This window comes from Paramisgurnus dabryanus, chromosome 18, assembly GCF_030506205.2.
Source record: "Paramisgurnus dabryanus chromosome 18, PD_genome_1.1, whole genome shotgun sequence".
In the NCBI taxonomy this organism is placed as follows: domain Eukaryota; kingdom Metazoa; phylum Chordata; class Actinopteri; order Cypriniformes; family Cobitidae; genus Paramisgurnus; species Paramisgurnus dabryanus.
The window spans coordinates 20,662,802-20,681,076 of NC_133354.1; the positions used below are offsets into that span (position 1 = coordinate 20,662,802).

At 37.8% G+C, this 18,275-nt stretch overlaps 1 protein-coding gene across 6 annotated transcripts; it reads right to left on the bottom strand.

Moving 5' to 3' along the window:
- Positions 1 to 59: 59 nt before the first annotated feature.
- Positions 60 to 17,639, bottom strand: rbm27 (RNA binding motif protein 27). 6 transcript variants are annotated; one of them, XM_065287251.1, is made up of 21 exons: positions 17,454 to 17,639; positions 16,716 to 16,834; positions 16,398 to 16,516; positions 15,944 to 16,038; positions 15,128 to 15,324; positions 14,554 to 14,844; positions 12,570 to 12,788; positions 12,245 to 12,421; positions 11,277 to 11,423; positions 11,021 to 11,165; positions 8,041 to 8,142; positions 7,510 to 7,867; positions 7,293 to 7,424; positions 7,013 to 7,138; positions 6,819 to 6,893; positions 5,077 to 5,244; positions 4,837 to 4,941; positions 4,061 to 4,258; positions 3,873 to 3,956; positions 2,191 to 2,322; positions 60 to 1,896 (listed from the first exon to the last, which is right to left on the bottom strand). In XM_065287251.1, exons 1-21 carry the CDS (start codon positions 17,510 to 17,512, stop codon positions 1,807 to 1,809), a joined length of 3,138 nt encoding a protein of 1,045 aa, XP_065143323.1. In that variant the 5' UTR covers positions 17,513 to 17,639; the 3' UTR covers positions 60 to 1,806. The 6 variants fall into 6 exon arrangements, with proteins under 6 accessions (XP_065143323.1, XP_065143324.1, XP_065143322.1 ...); XM_065287252.1 differs by having other exon boundaries at positions 11,021 to 11,162; positions 14,554 to 14,847; XM_065287250.1 differs by having other exon boundaries at positions 14,554 to 14,847.
- Positions 17,640 to 18,275: the final 636 nt, after the last annotated feature.

Consider the following 18,275-nt stretch of genomic DNA (forward strand, 5'->3'; position numbering starts at 1 on the left):
TCAGATTTTTCAAGTTATCTCCAAACACACACAAAGAAAATACAGGACAACGGTTTCAGAAGGGATTAATTTTTGGAATGGCTCATGGATATTTTTTTCTCTCTCTTGAAATTTCAATATATTTTTTTCTTTGCATGTTGTTGCAAACTATATGGCCAATTGAACTTAAATCTTTTTTTTCTCTTGATGTTCTTCTAGCTCCTGCCCATTCCATTATCTTTATTAATTAGCAAACATGCGACTGTTAGAAATCCATTTTACAAACAGAGAACTCAAAAATACATACATACATCTTTATAAACAGTAATTCAAAAATCTATTTATGCTAAGTGTATGACATTATACTAATGTGTTGTGTAGCAAAAGGATTGTAGAAATGATGAAAAATCCACTACATTAGTTTTTCCATGACACTATCATGTACAAAACCAACACAGATACCAGCCAGACCTTGTATGAGCGACTGAGTTATTGAAAAAGAGAAAATGCCATCTCAGAGGTTTACAAGAACACATTATGTACAGGTGACGTGAAAGAATGGGGCGTACAGATTTGGATTCAAACAGCATAAGAACATGCTATTAAATATCACATCAATTGTTTTACTCCGGTGCTTCTTTAAAGGAACTATAAACTTATATCTTACCAGTTTTAGCAAAGTACGTAAATGTGGTCATTAAAAAAATATATATGCGTACATACATATAATATTTTTATGTTTCAATTAAACCCACTCATACAGATGCCAGCATGCTACAAGATTTTAAGTTTATAGAAACTGACACATTTTTGGCCCATTTCTGGCTTCAGAAAAAAAGTGGACTGGCAAAAATGAGAATATAAACCCAACCAAATTCTTTAAACTTCAAAAGTAAGTTTGCTTGTCAACAAAAACACATTGTTAGGTTTAAGTCGCAAAGTCACTTAAATGACCCCGTACTAGTTATGAATGTCAACAACAGCAGCTTCATTCATTCCAATGGCTAAAACAAAACAGAAACCATTTACAAAATTTACATAAAAAAGGACAAAAAACAGTCACAGATCTCCTAAAAAGTCAGCCGTACACTGATAATAGGGCGCAAATGAAGTGTGAATTAATTTAGAAGACATCTCATGTTTATATTTTACTGAAATTATATTTTTTTCGGACCCTCACCCAATGTACTTTTGGTTTGAAACATCGCCTAGATGTGAAAAATAAATATGAACGGTTGGACATATTGTCCACTACGAAGCGTGCCACGTTTATCTTTATCATATTTACACAAAGTGGCACGTTAATCTGGAGAAGAAATAATAATTGGGGCCAGATACGTGTTTCGACATCTAGACAGCATATCAGAGATGCCACTAAGAGATGTCAAGCGAGTGCATCCAATAGTAGAGACTTGCCAGTGACGCCAAGTGCAGATGAATTTTCACATCAAATGATATAGTGGACATTATGAACATTATAATATCATGAGCCAAGAGAAAATCATCTAGACATAAAAAAATTACAGTAGTCACAAATGTTGTGAGTTACTGACATCTGGTCATGCACAGTTAAACAGAACGTTTCCTCATTGAAATATTTCGCATTCAATCTCAGCAAAAATGAGAGTTTGATTATATAAACGCAGAGAGACTGCAATCCCTACAGACTTCTCAAATTCCTTTACGGAGAGAGCTTCTCCAAATACTGAAAACCGTCTAGAAAAAAAGACCTTTTGTCTTTCCATCACACTTTAATTAGACTATTCAAAAACTAACTAAAAATGAAAGTCCTTTTCCAAAGAAAAGTGTGACGCCATTTCCCATTCCTCATCGTCTCCACGAGCGGCTCTCGTAATCGTCGTCTTCGTCATCTTCCTCCTCCTCTTCCTCTGGAAGCAGGAAAGGGCTGAGTGGCTCCTGGAAATTTAATAAAAACAGTTGATGAAAACGATTCTCCTTCTCTTTAGTCTTCGGCATGTTGCCAATATAACACAAATACATTTCGTCAATCTACAGATGGCAGATTCAAAATATTAAAGCAAAGAACTAAAAGTTTTAGGCCGAGTTCGAAAGCTGGTAGGAAGCTAAAATGGATACGTTTGAACTAGGGGGGACTTTAAAAAGCCCAAACTTTTTACAAAAGCAATATACATAGTAATGTTTCCTGTCTATGTAAATATAACACATAATTATCTGTAATCGTGTCATTACATGTAATCCTGAAGTGTTGACATCCTCTTTTGACTCCTCTTCTTCTGGTTCAGTAGACACAGATGGAGTTTTAGGTTTGTACCATGAGATCTGCAGGATTCGACCTTTGAACGTCGCTCCTTGATTTGCAGCCTGAAAAACGCGATTGTTTTATTAACCCACAAATACAAGCTGCCAAAGTATACTTCAAAAATATTTAACAGGTGCCAAAGAATGCATTGAAATAATATGCAAAATTGTTCTCTGATATCTACATTGGGCATGGGCCGGTATGAGGTTTTGGCGGTATGATAACCTTCAGCAAAAATACCACGGTTTCACGGTGTTGCAGTATTTCTATTGCAACACTAAAATGTGTTATTTTGAAATGTCTGCATATACAAACAGCAACTTTTCAAATTTTACATTTTATTTTTAAGCAACATACAGCATGTATGCCAGGCAAAAATAAGGCCTTTAATTATAATATTCTTTTAAAAAAATTATAAAATTAAAATGTATTAATAATATTAAAATGTAAACATCAAATCAATTACTTGACTTAATTATTTAACCTAATTTTGTGTTATAAAGCTTATACCTTGAAAACGGTATTACATAAAATTTTAGTGGCTTGAAACATTGACTCTTTAAAACCTCGGTATACCTTGAAACCGGTAACCGGCCCATGCCTAATCTACATAGAAGGTATGTAACTTTATTAAGTGCAAAAATTATAATTTTTTTCCCAATAGAATGAAATATTCTAGTATTACCTTATTTGGAAAGGTCATGAATATTAATGTTGGGCTCTGCTCTGATTGGCTGCTTTACAGCGAGGCTCATGTCAGTAGCTCACATTAAAGGCGTTCTAAGCGAGTTTGCGAGACGTTAGTTTTTGTTGACGTTTGAATTGTTTTCAAACAGACGGAGCGTAGCTAACTCCTCCCCCTCCCTTCCGTGCTTTCATGAACGCGCCCAACCCCCCTCCCCCCAAATCCTTCTTGTCGTTTATTGGCTGGAACACTTTGTTATGGTTTCTGTTTGTAGGTTTGGCCCCCGTGTTGTTATTGCCGTTTGTGAAGCCTGGGCTGTCTACAGAGATCGCGTTTTTTTACAGTTTGATCAGCGGACAGGCAGCAAGCAGATAGTGAGGAAATGTTTGCTGTATGTAACAAAAAATGTTTTATGGTCTAAAACGCATCAATTCGCTTAGAGCGCCTTTAAGTAAACAAACCTTATGTTTAAGCCTTTATCAGATGAAGATACAGATTTTGATCAATATATAATCTATATATATAATCAAATATATAGAGATTGGATATGGACATTTCTGAGTGGTAAGTTTGTGTTACGCTAGCATATAATGTTGCATTACCTAGCATGTAGCGCTAACTCAACAGTCACAACTTTGTTTTTAGCATTGTAACAACATTGTACTAAATTTAATTTGTTTAATATGTTTAATGTTGGGGGCGTACATCATGACTGTATTCGTCACCGTTGGTGTTGCAGTATGTTTAGATTGGCTGGTCTTTTTCATGCCAGAGGTTTACATAAGGATGAGGAAACGATCGTGTTCACGATATGTCATTACCATGAACAGACCTAATATTATTCATCTATGCCTAGATAAATACAGTTTTACATTCTACAGCACCTTTAAACTTGAGATGAAAATGAATTACAAAAACTTTTTTTACGTTTTCAGCTTCACTACGGGTTTTGAAGGTCATCACGACACTAGTAGCATCTTGGTCGCGGAGTTCTTCGATCTCACCAAATTTCTAAAAAAAAAAAAAAGATAAAATTGATTGATCGGAAACTAGGTGATAAGTTATATTATATTTACTAAGGCCTGCTGCACTGAATATACAAAAAAATATTTTACCACAAAATGTGGCATAAGCTCCTCTTTCTCTTCCTGTGTCACGCCAATAATGGTGAGGGCTCGAGGTCGGTGATCCACCACCATATGATTGCCTCCGCCGCGCCCTCTCAGGCTCCGCCCTCTGCCCCTTCCTCTTCCTCGGGTTAGGGCTGCCGGTGGCTTGCCGCGCCCAGCTGGTATGAGTCCCAGCCGAGTTGCCTGGGTTTTAATATAGAGCGTAGTTATATAAATAAAACAACTTTGGTAAATGAGTACTGCAAATAAAGCAATCTGTTGGAACAACTGCTACTAAAAATTGGAAAGATAAGCAAAACATGCAATATGTATCATGGCCAAAGTGCCTCAGGTCTGAGATCAGCTTCTGACTTCTAAATCACTTTTAGAAACACAGAAATCTTTTTAATCTTTATTCTGCCTCCAAAGTGAGATTAAAAAAGCCACACCACCGTTTCTCTTTTCTGCCTTGACTGAACACAACCTTTCAGCCGACGCATTACCTTCTTTGCTTTCTCTTCCCTAAATCTCTCTCTCATTTCTTACATAGATGCTGATCAAAGTTTAATAGAAGGAAAAGCATAAGCGTGATGAGAGGGATGCAAGTGCTTACAGTTTAATGTGAACGAAACACAGAGTAATGACATGCATATTTCACGCATACTAGTTAAAGCCCAGAATCAGATATGATGCCAATCTCTTGTTTCAGGGATGTTAAAACCTTTAAAGCCATTGATCTTTCTCTAGATATCTGCATGCGTTAGACATACGTGCGTGCTCACCTCCACCTGCAGCTGACCCAACCTCCTCTTCAGGTCTGTTGTGTCCTCTCCTGCCGTCAGCTTCTTATGGAAGTCCAACTCCGCGTCTAACAACTCTTTCTGTGCCTACGTATAGAGTTACACGGTTTAATGTACAAACTAATGATGGCTCTCGAATAAACACAACTTTATGATGAACACGCTTCAGTTTCACAAAAATATACATGCGCCGATAATATGATGATGAGTGTATCGTCTTACGTCTGTTTTAGTTTTTTCACGGGTGGTGTTGGCGGTGACGTGCGAGGCCGGGCTGATCTCGTTCTTCACTTGAGAAATCTTGTCCGTCAGCTCTTTGAGAGTCTTCATGATGTTTGCCCTCTCTTCTGGCTTCATCCCTCGGTTCTTCTCCAGACGGTTTATCAGGACCTGCAGACAACAGCTCAGGTTTAGCTTCATATTAACCCCCCCCATTGACGAGTTATCTCGTCAATTAAGAAAAAAACATTTGCATAAATAAACGTATTTCTGAAGAATTTTTATGTTAATCTGCAATAACGCAATAATCCAGTAGATGGCACACTTACCCAATTTATAACAAAACTGAAGCCAAAATGTTATTAACTCATTTTTAACTCTGTGTATGTTTTAATGATTGATATGAATCTGATCTCTAACAAAATTCCTTTACAAAAATGCAATTATTTCAGCTTTTGGCTAAAAAAATATTTTTAAAGAAAAATATCTATATTTAACTCTTTCACCGCCATTGACGAGATATCTCGTCAATTAAAAGAAAACACTTCCCTGCCAATGACGAGATTTTCCGTCTTTCCGCAATATTATTCACCAGAACATTATTACAAAAGAACCACTGAAGGTAGGATGAAACGTTTTTTTTTTTTTTTTTTGAAAGCAGAGGGTCTGTTCTTTCATTTGGTATATTGTATGTTTATATATTTAAAGAAGAACATTTTCTGGAAGGCATTAAACTTTGGTGAAAATCATGAAAAACGCTGGCTGGCAACTTTTTTTAAAAACGCTGGCGGTGAAAGAGTTAAGAAAATGGAATATTCCTTTAAGTCGCACAGGTATAGTTGCAGCAATAGCCAACAAAACATTGTGTGGGTCAAAATAAAAAAATTCAATGCCAATAACCATTAGGATATTAAAGAAAATGTTCCATGAAAATATTTTGTTAATTTCCTATTGTAAATATCAACTATTTATTTATCAATTGTAATGTGTGTTGCTAAGGACTTCATTTGGACAACTTCAACCTCATAAGACCTGAATGTCCACATACATGGGCATCAATTTTTTTGTTTTGCACCATAATAGTTAATTCTGTGTAACTGGAACCTGCTGTACACAAACATGGACAAAAACACTGCTTCATGTTCTAAGAAAAATATTTGGTTGTTATATTTATTTGTTCTTCCTAACACCAAAATAGCTGGGAGAAATCTGAAAAAAAAAAGACAAACCAAATCTCGGGTCTTAGGAGGTTAAAGGCGATTTTCTTTTATTTTTAACTAGTTGCATCTTGGCTAAATATTGTGCTATCCTAACAAATCATGCAATTTAATGAAAAGCTTATTTATTCAACTTTCAGATGATGTATGAATCGCAATTTAAAATTTAAAAATGTGGTGCTGCCGTATTTTAATTTAGTCCTGGTAAACATTTGCATCGATTTCAGAATCGCTAAATACGCTCAAAACATTAATCATTTTCTGTCATGAATGTTTTATTTTATTTCAGAAGACTTTTATCAACCTTTTAAGACCTTTGACATTTTAAGTCTTTGTGTTTAATGTTTTCAATGCATCAAAAGATTGTGGGTTTGATCCCAGGGAACTCAAATAATGATCTTATTTATAACTTTTTGCTTTGGATAAAAGCGTCTGTTAAATGCATAAATGTAAATAAAACATTTTTTGGGTGTCCTTTAACACACTGGACATATCTCCAAGCATTTGTTCGTTCAAACACTGTCGTACCTTTTGACACTCGATCTGTTTCTCCAGCATTTCTTGTTTCTTTTTCCTCATGTCCTGCTGCAGTTTCAGTGCCTCCTGAGGGTCAAAGGTCATGTAAGCTCACTCATAAGTACATTCCAGACAGTGCAATCTAATCGAGATGAACTGCTGCTATCGGTTTACAGAGGTGACACATGGAGAAAGGAAATACTCACCTGCTTCTTTTTCAGAACCTCCTGAGCTTCTAGCGCCTTGGCCGTCTTGCCCAGCGATTTCGACGCAGGTTTCAATACCGTACGCGAGAATGGACCCTTTTGTAAATTGGAGGGCGGCATCAAACCCTTGTTTAACAGAATCAAAAAGGCAATTATCAATTAGTGCACGTATAATGCCAATGTTATTTTTTGCCTCGAGCATCTACCAAGCATTTAACAGACTAGATGACTTTACAGACAATGCATTGCTATATTGTCTTAACACAAGTGTGTTCCTTACTATTGAGGGCTCTTGGCTCGGGCTGGTGGGTTCAGCACTGCCAGTGCTACCAAAAACTCCCGTGGCTGTCTGGTGTTTTGGGAAGGTGTTATTCAGCACGTAAGCTCCTGCAGGGTGCTGCTTACTGACAACCTGCAGACACAACATGGCACGATCAATATATGTCGAAAGACAAACAGATTGCAGTTAAGTATAGACGGCATCACGGACATCTGACCTTATGTGCTGTAGGATGCTGTTGGCTAGGGTTTGAGCTTTGACCGGGTCCCTGCTCCTGTGCGTAGGGCGTGGCCTCTCTATGCCAGTGGACTCTGATGAAGCGGTTGTTAAGTACGGCTTCAGTACTGGAGATGGCCCTCCGAGCCTCGTCGTTGACCGTGTACTGGATCAGCGCCGCCTCCGGGTCACCCCCGAACACCACCTGAATGTTGACGATGGTTCCAAACTTGCTGAAGTGTTCGTTGAGTTTGGTGATGTTGTTTAGGTCTCGTGGGATTTTGCGCACCTCTAGTTTGGTGTTTACATAATGAGTCTTCTTTGGGAAGGTGGGTTTATTCTGGTTATTAAAATTTTGCCTGGTGAAATGAAGACACCTTGGTGTGTTACGATGGTTTTCTTAGCAATCAATAAAGTAATAGCAAGAAAAAGACAACTGAACGAACAAGTTAAAAGATTATTTTATCAATCAATCAAATTAATTAAAGGGATAGTTCATCCCAAAATAAAAATGAGACTAAATTTTACTCACCCATTTAATCCATAGTTATTAAATGTCTCCTGAGGTGTAGCAACGGGTTGTTGTAAGGTAGGCTTCCGCCAGACGTCAGCTCTCTCGGGAACACGCGTACGGCTGTGGTTTATAAAGTTTAAAATATAAAGTATGAAATATAAAAATTCCTTACAAAACCCATCACCTCAGAATACATTTAATAACCACATGGATTCATTTTTGATGAATGGATATGCTTTTTAGCTTTTAAAATGGGGCACTATCTGATGCCATTATAAAGCTGAAGAGTCAGGATATTGAGGCAGTTTCCCGGACAGGGTTTAGATTAATCCAAGACTAGGCCTTAATTCTATTAGGACATTTAAGTCATTTTTACAAGCATACCTTACAAAAAACAACTCTGGTGTGCATCTTGGGACAAACCAATGGCACTGATACATGTTATGATATGTCAATGCAAGTTGTTTTTAAAGTCAAGGAACACGCCGACTTTTTCTGACTTTAGCTTTTTCATCTTACCCCCCAGATTTAGATAAGTCCATAAATACCATTTTCATTTCCGTGCATCCCATAACTCTGTCAAGCGCACCCACCGGTAGCCTAGCTTAGCACAAAGACTGGAAGTAAATGGCTCCAGCTAGCATACTGCTCCCAATAAGTGACATAATAACGCCAATATTTAACCGTATACATACTGGGAACTGGCGAAGCATTGCTACTTGGGCCGAGTGATTAGCGCAAGATTTGCACACACTCTCTGCTCCTCACCACATGGCTTCTCGTGTGCTGCGAACAAATCACTCGGCCCAAGTAGCAGCGATTCGTCTTCTGAGAATATAGTTCCCAGTATATATACGGTTAAAAGATGGCTGTGTCTCATATCACCTTGTTATTTGTACACGGTGTGACTATACAAATCACAACATATAAATAGGAAAATGTTGGCGTTATATTGTTACTTATTGGGAGCAGTATGCTAGCTGGAGCCATTCACTTCCAGTCTTTGTGCTAAGCTAGGCTAGGTGCGTCAGACAGAGTTACGGCACGTGTGGAGGTGAGAAATGTATTTATGGACGTATCTAACTCTGGGGGATACGGTGAATAAGCTAAAGTCCCAAAAAGTTGGTGTGTTCCTTTAAGGCAACTCAAACATGCATTTGAGTCTGAGACTAGGATAAGCCGTGCTCAGGAAACTGCTCCATTATTTAATATATCTCTGACTGTGTTTGTTTGACAGAAAGAAGAAAGTGATGTGGGTCAATGACAAAAAGGTGACTAAAAAAGTATTTTAAAAAAATCCTTTAAAAATGGATGTAATGCATATTTTAAGTCTAAAAAAAATTGTTTAGACAAGTTTAGCATTTCAAAGTATCTACATACATTTCAGTGCATGTAGATACATTTTTCGACTTTCCATTCCAAAAATTTTAGGCGGTACAACCAAATTACTACATCACTTCCTGATGGCACCACCTAACTTTTTTTAACTAATTCACTAGGGATGCACCAATCCGATATTCTGGATCGGTATCGGGGCCGATCTGGCCTTTTTTTCTGGATCGGATATCGGACTAAAGCCGCCTTTCCACTGCACACGACAAACGACGGCCGATAAGCCGGAAGTCATTAATTTCCTATGGAGAGTCGCAAAGGGTCTGCGTGAAGTGCCGACCATCTGCGGATGCGTAAATATCGGATCCGTTTTGAGCGTTGGATCCGTTAAAAAATTTGAACTTGCGCGACTAAACCGCATGCGATATGCCGACCGGAAGTTATGTATTTCATTGTATTCCAATCATAAACTGTTTGTGAGGTAAAAATGATTAATCCTTTTGGTTTAACTTTATTAGTAACACTTAAATCCTTTTAAAAAAAACTTTTGATTACTGATAATAAATAAATTATTCATTTAATTTGTGTATGTAATTATTTTAATCTTGTCTTCATATGTTCTCTCAAAAAAATATTGGCAATCTGTGTCATATATGCATAGCTGTTTATTGTTTCATTCATGGAAAACCACTGCCCTAGGGCAACACTTCCGGGTTTTACGAGTTGCCACCTGGTGGATAATGGCGGTATTGCGGAAAGCCAGAAATACTGTCATTAGCAGGGAAATGTTTTCTCTTAATTGACAAATGGCGGGGAAAGATTTAAAATGTGTTTGATGAAATAGCAGTTTCCTTGTTATACATTGGTTGTACCACCTGACATAGAAAGTGTACCTTCCTACCATTACATGAAAATAGCTATTTTTCAGCATTTAAAAATACTTTAAAACTATATGTCTGTCAGGTCGGTTTTGGGTTTGGTCTGTCTGTCTTTCGTTTTGTTGTGATAGTTTTTCTGTGGTTAATTTGTAATATAATGAATACAACTGTATATGTGTTATTTGGAAATGTACAAATAAAGTGATTAAAAAAAAACTTTAAAACTACTAGTATTTGTGAAATGTGTTTAAAGGAAACGTTTTGAATATAAAATATTACCAAAGTGTCTTTTTTTCCAATTTTGAATATTTTAAACATAATTTTTATAGTAGTCTACTAGTCTTAAACGGCTTATGTGTTCTGACAAATTGGCCTCACCTGTCATTTTACAAGTTTGAGATAAAAAAATTAATATTTATTAATAAAAAAATTAAAATTTATTTAAACTAAATGTTTAATAGAATAAAGTCCTAAATGCATCAAGCTATTTTTAAACAAAATAATGCTCCTGGAGACAAAAACGTCATGTCATTGACCCAAATGATGGCTTGAGGGCGAGTAAAATATTGGCTAATATTCATTTTTGGGTGAACTATTCCTTTAAGCGAAAACATTAATGGACTTATTAGACTACATTCATCATTTAAATTATCAAATAAGTTCCATAGGTCCTCATTTTTTTTAAGCCTGAGGAAACTGAGGCCTTAATATATTTATCTGTAAACACACAGTAAGCCAAAAAAGCACATTTGGAAAAGAAACAAAAAGCAAATTTTGATTTTACTCACTTGTCCATCATCCAGGGTTTTTTAGCTTGAGGTCCATCTCCAGCATTCAGAGGTCTTTTTCTGTTCTCCTGCTCCGAGCTATACTTCATTTCACTGTTCGACATGCTCGTGACCGACGGCTCTGTCTGGATCACAATATTAGCTGCTAAAAACACAAATAAATCACGGTTACATCATTCAACTGGCCATTTTCCAGTCTAAAAGGATGATTATCATCAGACACAATCCAAGAGTGATTATCTTTCCCATCTAATACCTCGCGAAGCCGGTCCATCTCCAGATGTGAGGCCGATGAGGTTGGATCTCTGGGTCTGGATGCGGGGAATGAAATGTCGGTATGGAGCTCGGCCTGGCCCGGTCAGTCCCGGGGCCTCTGGGTTATAACCCTCAGGATCATAGCTGTCTGTATATACAAGCCAACAGAAATTATATTATGCAGTTATTTCTTGAAATCTACTTTCTGATTCAAATGTGTGCAGTAAACATCCTATTGTAAAATGTCGCAACATCACCACTACATGGTCAGAGTTGGTCATTGCAGGCTACACAAATGTACATTACATACATTTATGCACATGGCAAAATATAAATCAGGTGCATTACAAGATAGACATTTTTTAATCAGTTTGTGTGTTCCCTGGGTATGAATTTAGCACTAATATGTCCATTCTTGTTTTAGTATCGCTATATTAAATACATTCAATTATCACCTGTTTTCTTTTACCCCTGTTGTTTTGCTTTAAAAGGGTGTACTTTAATAAAATATTTTGCCAAAATGTCAGCTGAAGAGGACATCTTGTGTGGAATGAGAGCAAATAAATAAGAAAATAACTATTAACTAAATATAATTAACTATTCCGAATATATACAGAAGTTCTCCAAAGACATGTTACTGTACCTTTAAGACCTTCATTATATAAATGACCTCTGTTATGATTGTACGTACTTGATGAATGTACTTGTCATGGGTTTGGTCAAATACTGAACAAGTGTTGACATGTAAACTAAGTCAGTCGTGTTAATGAACTTATGGTTGTGACATCATTCACAACCATGATGTGTTTAATAGGGGCTCTGGGTGGGAAAAGCTTTGAATTGCAAACATCAGAGTGAAACCTTATATGGGCCCATTATAAGACAAACACATATATAGAGAGAGCGAGTTAGCATGCTTTAGAAACAGCACAGGTTATGAAGAAAAGGAAAGAGCAGTGGCAGTCTTACATTCAGACAGACTGTACTGAGGGTGTAGAGAGGCAGAGGAGGAGGAGGAGGAAGAAGGAGGAGGAGGAGGTGGTGGTGGAGGAGGTGGTCCTACTCCAGGCAGGGCCAAAGGAGAAGAATTACTGCTCCTAGAGTGAGGTTGAGTGACTATCCCAGTGGCTGGGATGAGAGGAGGTCCTAAAACAAGACAAGAGCAGACTGATGCATGCCGGACGCTACAGTACACGCAGATCAGATCCGGCTCAAGTTTGAAACACTTGACACGCATGAACAGATGAAAATGAACTTCTTTGTAAAACATAATAAAATATAAAATGACACCTACCTGGCATGGGATAGATGCCTGGAGGTGGAGGCTGCCCGTGAGGAGGCATGGGCATAGGCATGCCCGGGGGAGGCTCCGTCATGGGCGGCATAGGCATCCGGGGCAGGCCGGGTGGAGGCGGAAACGGGATCATGGTAGGAAGCGTGACGTCATCCACGATCAGAGGGTCATTACCGTGGTCAAACGGACAGAGGTCGCCTCGTATACAAAATCCTTTCTCTGCTCGGACACAACAAACACAACACAAAGACAATAAACTCAGATGATACACGTCTTAGTAAAATGATTGAAGATAGGGTCATGTTCATTTGTATTACTCTTTCAACAATCACAGCTTTAGTAAGATCATTATACAACCAATCTATCCATTCATCCCTGAAGATGTTTAACCCCCATCAGTGTGAAAAATACCCCAGGTCCACAGAGACCAGTTTGTAAATATAAACACGACTCCCAAAGGCCATACAAAGTCATTAGTGATCCTTTAGAAAGAGACACCCTGATGGCCAAAACGTGCCCTTGGAGAACTGAAAAGACACTTCAGTGGTTGTTTGATATACTGTATCCATGAGAAGCTTTAACTTTTATAACTGATCACTGTTGTTATTCAATGCAGTGACCCATATCTGGGGTCTCGTCTCTCAGAAATGGGTCACAGATCTGCTGTGATGGGGTCATGGATGGCAGAGCATAAAAGATGCCAAAATGAAAATAACTATATGATGATTTAGAGTTAAAACTGCTAAATAAATAAAAAATGGGCTAACCCAGTAACTTAGTTTTGGAAAAACATTATCTACAAGCATGTTAAAAAAATGGGTCATTGATAGGGCTGTGCAAAAAAAAAAAAATTTGTCTGCGATTCTCATGCATGTTTCATCAGTAAAGCCGGTTCCTTGTTTAGTTGTAAATCGCCATCACCTGCTTTCAGATGGAGCGGCATTTACTACACAGACCTGTAGTTCACAGAGAAGCTAGGCAAAAAACGCACTCATAACGCAGGAAAATCGACTCCGATAATGTATGAGATTTTGCCTAGCTTCTCTGTGAACTAAGGGTCTGTGTAGTAAATGCCGCTCCATTTGAAAGCAGGTGATAGCGATCACAGCCTTAGCCATCGAAATCTGAAAAGAAAAAATGTGTTGGTTTTTTTGGGCAATTCAAAACGGATATTGCGATATTGCCATGGAAACAACTGGCTTTTTTTTCCCACATTTGAAGGTGATTGTCACGTTATCATTCACGTGATATTGCATACTATACACTCCCAGAAACACCTTCCTCTCCTATTAAACAATGACTAGTGTTATACTATATGTGTTAGGCTAATAATGGCCGTGATACACGTAAACATCTGACAACATCTGTCACAAATAGGCTTGGTCAAAATCAAAGCGATTCGCGAAATCATACGGAGAAGTTTGCTTTAAATTCTCTCCCGCGGAAATTTGACCTCATCCGGCTGTCAGTTCTTGTGGCACCGCATGAATTCGAACAAGCCTAGTGACTTTTGGAATGCATTATCATGAGAGGAAAAATTAGGATTTAGTCGCAGTTATAGAAGCGCCGTCGTTTCGCACATTTATTTATCGATATTTAGAAGATATTACAAAGTTTTGTGCAAATCTGCAATGGAAAACCATTATGCTATTATTGCAAAATTTATTCTGGGTTAAACATATGTCTAGGTATTAAAAAATATATGTAATGACATCTACGTAAATGGCAAAAATACAAAAAAAAGTTAGTTTTCTTCATTATTTGCTCGCAGATGCCACAATTTAATGTTCCCATTTAATATAATGCGTCTAATGCAATATCAGTCATATAAGCACCATCACAACAAAGATGCTTACAAAGGTGAATAAATAGATTTCATTTGACCTTTATCTGACTAAAATCTGGGCAGAAGTTCAATGCAATTTTTTTGTAAACTAACCATTACTCATATGCAAAAGCCCAAAGATTTCATAATTATTCTTACCGTCGTAGTCCCTGCAACGATGTTTGACTGCACTCTTGTTGAACGTCTTGCCGTCTGTGTGATTGTTGTAGTATGTGGACCAGCTCTCTGTGGTGCTGTCAGGCAGGTGAGCCGGCGCTACCACGGTTACGGCATTGGGGACACCAGTGCTCCCCGAGGTGGGGAACTGGTGCTGGGAAAGCAGCAGAGGGGGCGGATGGGTCTGCTGGTGATGTGGGTTACTCAGATGGGCAGAAGAGGGGTTGTAAGGCTCTGTCTCTTTCCTCTCCGGTTCGAATTTGGATCTGTGTTCTGCTAAAAGATGGTAGATTTAAACTGATCAAGAACAGCTTGCGCTAAAAACAACAAATACACATATCATATTTGAAAAGGTGGTCCTCAGAATGTATTTAAACAATCATAAGTTGCAAAAGGTTAAGAACCCCTGCTATATGGTACACTAATGTAGCTCATGTTAGTCATATCTTTGCGAACAGACAAAATTTTTAAAGCCTCATTTACTGCTTTAAAAAACACAACAGTAATTAATCTCAATTCAACATATGGTCAGTAGGTGATTTAAAATGGTCATCACCTCTCCTCTGGTTGTGCTCTCTTTCTTTGCTCTTTCCACGGCTGCCGCTCCGGCTACGACTTCTGCTGCGACTGTAGCTCCGCCCCCGCGAGCTGCCTCCGTGACGCTCGTGACGATCCCGGTACGACTCTCCGCTCTTTCCGTGGCGTTCCGCTTCCCAGCGCTTGCGGTCGTCTCTTCTGCGATCATCCCTTGCCCTGAGGACAGAAACATTAACAGCGGTTAGGTATATCAGGGTCTTTTGAAATAAGGTAATATTACTAGATAACTAATATCAAAAAACAGCTTTGTTTGGCTCTGTTCAGAAGTTACTCTGTTATAAGAACAAATTTGAATCTTTGAACACACAAAGAAAGAGGTCAGAGTTAAAAAATTAACAGGAACAGTTTACCATAGCAAACGTTTAAAGGACCGAATATACTTTTTTGTACGCATGCAGTGTTTGCAAGTATAGTTGCATAATCGAAAGCACAGCCTTGCAAAGTGTACTTCATTTGACTTATGCAAACACGGACATTTGACACAAGCGCATTGTAAAAAATTACCTCTCCTGGCCTAGATACTAGTCTCGCACAAAGTACACGCCGTTACAAAAATCTGGTGGTGGGTGTACCCTACACACAAAGGAATCTGATGATGAAAATTGCGTCCCGCACTGTATTCTAACGTTTCTTTGCGCAATGATATCCATAACTTACACTAAGCTTACATTTTGGCCAAATAATAATTGTGTGCATTAATTTGACATTACAGCAAGGCTCGTCTAAAACACTTTCATGTAACAATGAACAAAAATAGAGTGTCTCCCACACTTACCGTTCCAGGACCAACCTAGATTCATTCAAGTCTGAACGATTCCTTAATGGACTTCGTCTTCTTCGGTTATCTCTGTCATCTTCAACATGACCAGCCTGAAAATAAATGTTTCTATTTAGTATCCACAATAAAGCATTACTTATTTAATACAAAAAAAGTCACATGTGCACAGTAAAATTTTTCAGATCATACAAAACACTATTATTATAAGATAAGTTTTACACTAGTTTATCTTAAATGAATGTGCAAATGAAGCAATCTCAGAATTAATAGTGCATGTCATTTATAAAACGCAGCTAGCAGATGCAAAAAAAATTTAAACTACGTTTAAAAAAAACAAACTAAAGTTTGACAGTAAGGCTCAGAAATTCTGTATTACGCAGCCAAGAAAGTGCTTCAATTTCCATCTTATACTGTTATTGTTGTAGTTTAAGATGAAAGACGTGATGTTTACCTCTTCCTTTTCCTCAACCTTTGGCACTGGGATTTTAGTCTCCTCTTTAGTAGGTGGATTTCCCAAATAATTTTTTGTGCTAAGACACTCAAAGAGTTTATCCACAAACCCTGTAGTCTCTGTGAAAGTAAAAACCAATCAATCATATTAGTGACTGCCATTGTACAATAATAAAGCATGCATGTAACAATCTATCTTTGAATGGGGAAGACAGATAACAAACTATTTAATGGACTTGAGTTTACACAATAAGTGTTTACATATGCAAATATTTAAGAGATTATATAAACACAAATAAAGTGAAGTGCATGCCGATACCTTTCTGGAGGAAAACGTCCAACTGATCTGCACACAATGCTCTCAGTTCTTTCTCAGGTTTATCCTTCTTCACTAAAGCCACGACGTAATTCGCCAGTGCAGTTGGATCAGCATCACATCTGCAAAAAAAATCTCACATTAGTGTCACATACACTCCATGTGTTTGGGACAACAGACCAGCAATACACATGTATATTAGAGCTATTTGTTCCAGTGATAAGTCAAGTATCTACAAGCAGGCCCTTGCAAGTTTGTGGTTAAGCACCAGCACCTCTTTAATGTTAAAAGTGTACTCATGACAAGTTGGCTGCTAATGTAGCAACCACCTAGTAAACTCAGATACAGATTTCTGAAATAAATCAAGCTGCCTCCTGATAGCACCCTGTGCTAACATGCCAAGATAGTACATTTAAAATAACTTGTGTCTTGATACGGTTATAGCCCAGTCTGTGAAAACTATCAGACTGTTTTGATATCCACACCACACACAGCAAGTAAAGCTGCTTAGCTTAGCCTCCTGAAACATGCCATCAAACTGGGACGCTTTTTAAGATTAGGAAACACACGGACTTAACAAAATGATAAATCAAAGCATTTAAATCCCGTATAAGACACGGGGCAGATCGTGAACGAGTGTTTTTAGTGCTGGTACATGATAAGAAAGCCATCTAACGTGTTAGCATGTTAGCAGCGCTAGTTAGCTGCAACAGTTCAAATGTCACTTTGATCATCACTTACATGGGTTCAAGAAGTTTAGCCAGCCAAGATTTCAAAGCGTCCACATTATCTATAATCATTCTGAAACACAGGTGTTTAATACTGATAAAAGGCTGGGCGTTTATGCGAAATTCCTACTAGCATCGTCTAAAAAAAAAACACACACGGAGCCTTCTGTAGTCACTGAGCGGAGGACGGGCTGCTGGAAGTTCAGTGCAACGACACACGGCAGCGTCACAAGGCAACAGCCAATCACAGAGCAGCTTTCACAGCAAGGTACAAAACAAATATTTTTAATAAAAACTGCATCCAGTTAGTTTACAAATTCTGTTTTTGTAATTACAAATTATAAACAACTAACAAGTTTAAGTTATTACAATTACGCACAAGTTCACCAGGGGATATGAATTTGTTTTTCTTTATTCCTGTGGGTCTCATGGGAAAAATATAAAAATATATATCTTTTTTTTTATATTAAAAAACCTCTGTTCGAAGTTACTGGTAACTGGTATTAACCTGTTTCAAACGGATGTATTTTAACTGTAAAGCCAGTGGTTGGTACAGTGCTTTACAATGGAACTGCAAAATCAGTCAAATGTGTGGCACACAGTAACTTAATAACGCTGGTAACGTTACATTAGAGTTCAAACAATTAAAATGCTGAAGTTAATGTCACGTTTATGATCAGTGGTATCTAGAAAAAAACACTGATATGTATGTTTAAGTATACAGTTGTGAAACATACATTTGCTGTTTATATATGTTTATTGTCTTTCCTCCCTCTCTGTTAATATTTTTTCTTTTTTTCATTGTTATCCTTACTAAAATAATAATAATAAAAAG

What these genes read in the sequence shown, in the direction of transcription:
- rbm27 (XM_065287250.1), bottom strand. Translation starts at nt 17,512, where the DNA reads ATGATTATAGATAATGTGGACGCTTTGAAATCTTGGCTGGCTAAACTT. An exon ending in TCAGTACAGTCTGTCTGAAT is followed by an intron (nt 11,424 to 12,244) that starts GTAAGACTGCCA and finishes TTGTATATACAG; the next exon opens with ACAGCTATGATCCTGAGGGT. An exon ending in CGAGCCAAGAGCCCTCAATA is followed by an intron (nt 7,139 to 7,292) that starts GTAAGGAACACA and finishes CTGTTAAACAAG; the next exon opens with GGTTTGATGCCGCCCTCCAA.